Raw genomic sequence first — 8997 nt, forward strand, 5'->3', positions numbered from 1 at the left:
CCTCTACAAAGTACCCGTAAAGACCTTATTGGGTCCCCATTCGGTTCTTTTTTTTTAAAAAACACGAAAAAACGTCAAAACCAACTTTTAAATCATTGAAATTCGGATTATGCGTTAAAATTCCCTATAGAAGGTCATGGAATAATCGCAATAGTTTTCTTTGCCACGGTAAACAGTTTTAAAAAATGAGGATTTAATAGGGTCTTTACGGGTACTTTGTAGAGGCTCCATTCGTTTTCTTCGGTCCGCCAGGGGATTGCCTCCCATAAAAGTTAATTTTGCTTGGAAATTATCATCTTTGGAGAAATAGTATTTATTATATTAAATATTTATTTCAGTTGTTTTTAAAACTTAACGAAATATTCCTTATTCAGATTATATGTTTTGAAATATTGCAACAGGGTTTCTTCAATTATTTTGCCGATTGGTTTTTGTGAAATAAATATTCTTGGATTAAATTTAACGCTTAGGAAATATCGATCAAAAATGGATTTTGAAATGAAACCTTATAAACGGACAAGTATGTTAATCATAGAGTATGATGAATATGATTCTCTCGCTCAAATTTATATATAAGGCAAGAATGGGCCGAACGCGCGTAGGATCATTCGAGATACCGTCACGTGATTTGTGAACACCCCCTAAGCGATTAATTATATTCTTTATTATTTACAATAGCAATTATGATTTTGTCTCTAATATGTTAATGCGCCCTTCCACTCCCTTATTCGTTCAGTATTTATTGAAATCGCTAAAGCGTCAATGAAATTAAATTTGAAATGAAGTATAATCCTCTCCAAATTAAACTTTTCCTGAACCTAAATCAAAATCTAAAGTAACCATAAATTTTGATATGAAAAACAAAATAAGTTTGTAACAAAACATATCACACTCTCGAAATCTGAATCAGCGGTATATTTATCGTTGAATCCGATTTAGAGAGCACAGATTTGGAATCAGAGATCATTCTGCATACGAATCATTACGAACATGTACAAAAAATTAGATATCTCCATTTTTGGACATATTATTGTGAAAATCTCAGCAGAACATAATTATAGAAATATGTGACAAAGTACATATTGCAGATGTAGGTTTTTCCTAAACTGATAACAGAGTTTTTAAATTTTCAGTTTATTGGCAATTATTTCCTGATGCGTGGGTTGAGAAGTACTATCATCTACGATCTTTTTATAATATTCAACTTTAAATGGCTGTTACTCCCTGATAATCTATCACAGAGATTTGCAAAAATATATAAATTTATTTAATTGTTTCTGTATGTAATGGTAAAATACAGAGTCAGAAACAATTCTATGAAGCCCTGAAGAACTAAACTGCCATGTTCACGAAATGTCGACAAAATTCGTAGTTTTGTACACGATTGAAACCCGAAATATCTCTTTTTATTAAAATGAATCATTGAGAAAGCATTAAATTTATTATTAATTCTTTGTTATTATGTTAATAAGAAAAGAGTAGTGAGGTGCTTTATACGAAACTAAAGAATTTATGGAGATCATTCTTGAATAAAATTGCTCATTTACACTGCATACATCATTTTCAGAAGCTAAAAATGTGCAATTCAAGAAACATCACTTCTAAGACACCACTAATCTTCTGTTATTAACTAAATAAAAAATAACTTAAAATATCTATACTCTGTATCAGTCTAGGCAACCCCGTCATCTGAAACATGTTCTTTGTCCCATATTTTTAGAATTTTTTTCTGCTGAGATTTTACTATAATCCGTATAAAAAAATGAGGTATAGATCATGTGATTGACAAGGGAGAAAAAAGGTTCGGTCAAGAAGGGTCCGCACCGCCCCCTCAGACATAAAATGTTTTAAGTAAAACTTAAATATCTTGTATTTGATGTTAATCGTTAAATGAATAATTCTTAGCAGTCAAAATCTTATGCTAAATATATCATTTTTAGTTGAATACCTTTTGTTTTTTTTATCTTCTTATTTAATTTATGCATTATCCTAATTTCTTTGTGATTATTTTTATTCTTAGTCCCAAAAGCATCGTAGTTTTAAGACCATGTTATACTTACGCGGTTCTTGCCTTCCCGACATTTCTTGCAACAACTTACGTGCGTTATTTGTAGGTTCAGAGGCTCGCCGAGTTCGAAAGGTATCTGGGACAAGAAGCAAAAAATCTGACAGAAAACGAAAATTTAATTGGAAGCGGACACATCTTTCAACAAGCTCAACTGGAGGGAGATCTTCATCGCATTCAAGAACTCTTCCCCGGAGACAACCTTCGATTACACGAGCGAGATGTCCTGACGACGGTAAAAAGTTTAAATTAAAAAGTAATAATTACAATATAAAAACAATTATCATAAGAAAGAAACCTCCTATTACAGGAACTTTAAAAAATTTTTGTTAAGGCTTCTGTACTGTGAGCATCAATTTCAGTGGTGTGTCAGAAAATAAAATAAGTAAAAAAGAGACAGTAAACATATGTGATCGTCCGAAATTTAAGAAACCTTATGCGTCAAAGCTGAATTTTACAGGACAGGCGAATCTAGTAGAGTCTGCAAGCTAGTATTTCAGTAATGTGGATGTATCTACGAAAAGCACCCCCTCTACTTAAAACTACCTTTAGGAGCCGTATCCGTCAGCTCCGCTCGCATCGGTTCGTTTCCGCTATACTCGTTAGTGGTGAGTGGTGCGGCTGTTTTTCGCAGGCTTCTCGTGTCGTCTCCGCATATGCTTATTATGCCTATGCTTGTAGCTTAAAAACAAAAAAAGTAATTTACTTTAAAAAATTTTGATTATGGAAAATAAAAAAAGGAACATAGAAACTATCGGATAGCTTAAGAAAATAAAAATCGATTTTTTCTGCATTAGGTCTCTTTCTTCGCGGACGGTCACATATATACTCAACACACAACAGAAAAACAGGTTAAAATTATATGGAATGAAAATGTAAAAAGATACAATTCTGTCAGATTAAACAAAAGAAACAATCGTCTTCCATAACAATCCGAAAAGTAGCTACTTGATTGTCTATAAAGTTCTGTCGTATGCGACAGGTGTTCAGTTAAAGCAACTTGCTTTAAAGTAATCCAGCAATTAAAGTAAGCTCTTCGTGATCTTAAGATTGGTCAGAAAGTGCGTTGAATTCGATTCTACCTCTCGATATTCTGATAGAGCACGTTCGAAGATCTCTTTGAGGCGCTAAATGTCCTTAATCGGATAATTTTACGGTTCTCAATTCTGATGCCGAGCGCTGAATATTTATGTGTAATCTTTTACATACTTTATCTAAACATTAATATCTCGAATGTCTATGAGCCGGTTTTTCGTAAAATGTAATATTTTGTTTAATTACACAGGCCCACAAAAAAGTAGCCTGTACTTTTGACCAGACCAATATTTTCTTACGTATTTTTTCACCCTAAATACGAATCTGCAATTAAAAATGACCTCCCCTATCATTTTTTGGGATATAAGCAAAAGAAAAAAAAACATTTTTATGATTTTTTGGAGTTAAAAAAAACAATGAAGAATAATACGTTTAATTTGACCTCAAAATTGAATTTTACGGATCAAAATACATCGAAAACTATGGTTCGAATATATTGTTCACTAAATTTCAACCCTTAATACGTCTTTGAAAAGTCTAATAGACCATAAAAAGCCAAAACTCATTGTAAACGTAATGAAACAAGATTAAAATTTACTTCTGCAACTTAGAAAGTGTTTATAGTCGCTGACAATACTATAACGATGATGGAAATTCTTCAATCTTTTTTCTGTCGCATCATGATATCGGATCGATTGGCTCAGATATAATGATCTATCTGGATGGTAACATATTAATATAAGAGGTAATCTTCATATTTTAAAACGGCCATCGAATGTATCTATAGAAAGGCATTCATTCTGTTGAAGAGCCTAGGTTTACAGCAAGTTGTTTTTGATTATTAAGCCTGTGTGTATATTCTCTCTAAGCCATTATACGACAAAAATCAATAATCTGCTCAATCGATTCGTTGGTATCTCTACATAATCGGCACTGGTCAACCAAGTCGTGATGTGAACGTGTTTGCGATAATTTCTGGTGCTGATAAAACTGAGCTCAATCGTAAGGGCAAATCCTTATGTTTCTGAAAACAGGACGCCTTTTTCAGTTATATATTAGATCCTGTACTATCCGCGTCATGCTGATCTAGCATTTTGGAAAGCTCACCGTGGATAGCTCTTTGTCTCCATTGCATTTCTAGTTTATTAATGGTTTCTGCCCTCATACTTAAGGCCTCCTCTAAAGACAAATTCAAGGACGTGTAATCAAAATCCGCTTTACAGATAGAGTTAAAAGAGCAACATCATCAACGCCCCTACCGCTTCTTTGTAGCGGTAGAACTACCCCTTAAATCCCCGAAGTATGTGGTTCATTCGGTGCTTCGTCAATTCTACGCGGATGGTTCTGTTCAACCTTTCAAGGCCACTGTTGAACTGTTTGATGAGCCCAAAGAAGTTCGTGAAGACAGGGGTAGTACAAAATGTAGTTTTTGCTTAGCGACGTACAACAAGTGAAGATCTGATGGAAAGGATTCGGGCAGCTTGCACAGCCATCTCTCGAGAAACTTTGCTAAAAACTGTGGACGCTTTTGAAAGACGTCTATGTTTGTGTCTTCAAGCCAATGCAGAGCACTTCGAACAGTTACTACGTTGCTGATTGTAACACTGATAGAAATGGTGAGAGGCAATGGTACTCACGTTAATCAACCACCCGAAACGTGAGAGGCAAGGGGAACTCACAACAAGAAAGCATCCTAAAGGAAACAGAACTTACTACTTCCACGCCGTTGTTTCTGGGTAACGCTAAAAGTAAGGAGAAAGTGTCTTCTTTTTTGCAATTAGCGACAGAGAAATGACATTGTCAAGATTGTCACTTTTGTAACTACATAGTCAGTCTTTGCATCTTATTCGAAGTGATTGTTACTGTCTGCATGTGAAAATTAACCTGAAGGTCATGATGGTCGAGGTGACGTACACCTTAACATTTTATCGACTTTGTGAAGCATCTGGAACATTTTTTCAGTCAGAAAAACCAAGACAATTCAGTAAAAGGGCATCTGGTCGTATCTCAGATATTTTACCTTAATTTTTTACGTTTCCAAGGTCACAAAAACCATTTTTCCACATATCATTTTTGACGTGAAATTTCCCGCTCTTTTCAAATCCGCAGTCAAAACTATGGGTGCTTATTTAAGAAAGGGCCTTACCTACATTTGTCCTTGAAAATTGACCTCAAGGTCCTTTTTTTTGAGATTTTGGAGAACTTGGACATTTAGAAAGGGTTCTTACATAAAAATGCTATATATATTTGAAAGTTTGCCATAAGAGCAACCACAAGATTTCGCCGGGAGCAGGTGTTAATCTGAACAACTGCACCCGTCCTCAGCGAAATCGCGGTAAAATTTTAGATACAACCACGTCTCACGACCGTGAAATAGTTGTTTACAGTCTGTAACGGGATCAATACGATGATCCGGCAAAAGTCTCGTGCACCATGAGAACACAGGGCGACCCAAGGATGACCGCCTTCTGCATTTTCCCGCAAATGTTTTAGCATATTGTTCACGCGCAGGAATGCTTTTCACGCTAATAACCAGTGAAATCTTGGCACCTCTAAGAGCGCCGATGATAAGGACGATTAGTGTAACAGAATATTCCGGGTACAATCGTCGCAAATCCCTTATAAGGTCTCTATACCTTTTTTTCTTTTCATTCTCCTTGGCTATGATTTTTTTGTCAGCTGGGTCGAAAATTCGATAACGAACATGGTTCGCTTCTCGAACTCAAGAAAAACCATGTCAGGCCGCGAGTGTGCAACAGAAAGAATTGTCGAGAATATAAAGTTCCAGTATATGCGGCACTTCTCATTCTCGACAATTGACTCGATTTCCCTAGGAGCATTTAGAGGAGCGATGTTAAGGTTGATGCCGTAAGAGTGACGGATGCATGAGTTGGACAAATAGATAGTATGTGTACCAAATGCTCGGGGTGTGCATGGCACGCCCTGCAGCTATCATCGGGAATGCCTTGGCTCAAAATGTGGCGACGGTATGTTAAGGTGGAAATGCCAAAATGAAATCATCCGTGCGAGACTTCAATCTGGGTGATTTAAGGAAAGCAAAAGTTAGCTCACACGACATTGACTTATCCTCCACTATTCTGTGGAAGATGCCGTGCTTTCTCTTATCGAGGATCTGTTAATGGAAGTTTTTCTTTTGTGCTTTCTTAATCAGAGCTTTCAGGAGTCAGTACTCGAGATAGATAAGATTTGATGCATTTTGCTCACCCTTAATACTGAAGTTAAGTCCGAGTGTTTTAGCAGCCTCCTCCGCTGCTTTGTACAGAAACTCTGCTTTGCGCACTTCTTCATGCTTCCTGACCATTTTAAGAAAAGGGTCCCTTCCACTTGTGACTCTATGTGCTGTACCCAGAATAATCCTGTTATGAAGTCATTCAAGATTCGATATTCCGCAGCCACCTTGACGGGGTGAGATGTAGAGTCGCGGAATAGAATACTTGAGAAGCATGCTTTTTTCATATGTATAACCTTTCGCGTCCCGATATTAAGGGATCTGAGCTTGTTCTTCGTCCATGGCTCCACTCCAAAAGAATAGAGTAACCGGGACGGCAAGCATGTTCGTTGCAGATACTTTGTTCCTCGCCGACAGCTCGGAAGATCAAATCTGCTGGATGAGACGTTTGTATCTGCTTCGGAGAGTACCCTTTATAGATGTCACATCCTGAATGCGGCTTTGTGGCACGTCCAGGTACAAAGGTGGCACAAAGGTGTCGTATAGCGTTTCTGTCGACGAGCTCAGGGTCTTAGGGGATGCTATTAAGTTTTCCTCGCTTCAAATAAACCTTAGCGCACTTGTCTAGCCCAAATTCCATTCATATTTCCTTAGCTAGAGATAGTGACAATAATGTGAGGCAAAAGAGGAATGGGCTTATAGTTTCTGCCTGAAAGATACCTCTCTGAAAGGTGACCTTGTTAGTTATCACACGATTTTTTCCAGATGAGATACTAAATCTAGTTTTCCAAAGCGGCATCAATCTCTCTAAGCACCTCACGATTTGCGGATCAACTGTTAAGCTTTCCAAAAGAAAGGTGATATGTCTATGGGAGGTCGAATTCTTCGGAAAAATATCCACGAAGTTCGTCATCCATTTTATCCAGATCTTTAGGCTAGAAAGAAATCTTAGTGTTGATGTTTCTCCGGGTCATAAAGCATCGCTCTTCGTCTATCGGATGCCTGCTCGCTGTTGGTGTTAGTGCCCCCTCTCTTTCTCTGTTGCCAGCTTGTTCTGGTTGTGTTAGAGTAGGCGTTCCGCTTACATAGTACGGTTTTTACACGGTATTTACACCTCCGCTTAGGGGTTAGTTCCTTCGGGACCACCCCTGGAAAATTGTCCGCGACTGCCTATTCATTTTTGTAACCATATTCAGCAGAAACCCTTGGTACAGGGACCCTTTATCCGCATCTCGATGACGCGTTCGATGGCTTTGCCATAGGCCCTTCGGTTTGATTGATTCGATTTGATTGATGCTAAGGAAATTTCGAAAGAAAAACTAAAGTCGGATAAAGAAGGGTTATTGAATGGGAAACTAAAGCAGGTTATCTGAACTAAGAAGGATTACTTAAAGTAGCAGAAGAAACCGAAATCGAGGGAAACGAAGAGGGCGATATCGAACAAGAGGAGACAGACCGTGGGAACACGAAACAGTGAAATGAATTGATAACGGGAATCTTTAGCGAATGGTGGGATTCAAGAGTTCAGAAGGAAATTAGTAAATTTAAAATACAGACAGGAAAATTGAAAAGGGAAATTGAAGGAGGAATAGGAAAAGAAGGCACTATTTCGGCAATAATTCGGTGATATGAGAGAAATATGCTGATATCAAGTGATGTGAGTTCCGAATTAGATGATGATGACTGACGAAGTGAAGAACATTGAGTAAAGGGTTTTTACAGATAATGAAGGATAAGAATAGAGTAAGAAGCAGAGAGATCTGGAGACAAAGTAGGGAATAGGAAAAGCCAGTATTGTCTTGTAGGGGGTGACCTATAGTATAAACTTTTGGAGCGGAAAAAGAGAAGCAACAACTTATTAGTGGATTGACAGTGGATTCGCGGTGAACAAAAATACAATTACTGACCAATAATCATAGACTTGATGAGACCAAAATATTTGGTTGAATGGATAAAGGAGTCTGGAGTTTTCTACAATCCTTTGAAATAGTAATAGTGGGAGAGCCGTGGATTGAAAAAGAAAAGGAGGGCATTCTTTTAGACTCCCCAGACAAGAATTTTATGTGGATGATTGAGGCTGTATAAAGCTGTATAAATGTACGAACGGGAGGATTGCTAACGATTGTAAAGGGCAGTGGATGCATTTCAATAAGGATGGGTGTTCGATTATATGGACGGTTAAGGGACCGTTACGGTTTGTCACGCCGCACTTTGGGGAATAAGCATCTTTTTGGACAAAAATCGACCGAATGTGCAATTCTGAACCAATTTTGATTTCTTTTTTATAAGTGACCATAAGACTTCCAGGTATAACGAGCAACAGCGGATATTTTATTTTGACTTAACATAAATTTGTTATTTTAACAACAAAGATACAACTTTTTGTTGCTAAACTTTTCCGTCATACCATTTCTTCTATGACACATTTTTACCACTTTTTAATAAAAAGCCTTGATTTTTTTGTGAAATCTACTTAAAATGTTTTTCCAAAGACTCCTTGCTATTATATTTTTCATAGTGATCAAAAAATGTGCATGTTTTAAATCATTTTAATAAAAAAATGCACACTTTAATAATTTTTTCATGAATAGTATTGACTTTCTTGCGGAATCAACTTGAAATGTCTTGCCAAAGAAAGTCGCGCCAAACGATGAGTTCTTGAGACGCCAGAACAACCTTTTACAATTTGGTGCGCATTTCGTTTGTT

General features: G+C 37.1%; 1 protein-coding gene across 2 annotated transcripts in view; it reads left to right on the forward strand.

Moving 5' to 3' along the window:
* The window catches only part of LOC117179452 (rho GTPase-activating protein 20-like), a 419532-nt gene that overhangs the window by 254536 nt on the left and 155999 nt on the right, over nt 1-8997 (forward strand). For both annotated transcript variants that reach the window (XM_033371276.1, XM_033371277.1), the window contains exon 2: nt 2115-2300. In XM_033371276.1, the coding sequence (XP_033227167.1) occupies nt 2115-2300 (186 nt within the window). The remainder of the gene's footprint in view (nt 1-2114; nt 2301-8997) is intronic.

The sequence above is a fragment of the Belonocnema kinseyi genome, chromosome 9 (genome assembly GCF_010883055.1).
Source record: "Belonocnema kinseyi isolate 2016_QV_RU_SX_M_011 chromosome 9, B_treatae_v1, whole genome shotgun sequence".
Classification (NCBI taxonomy): domain Eukaryota; kingdom Metazoa; phylum Arthropoda; class Insecta; order Hymenoptera; family Cynipidae; genus Belonocnema; species Belonocnema kinseyi.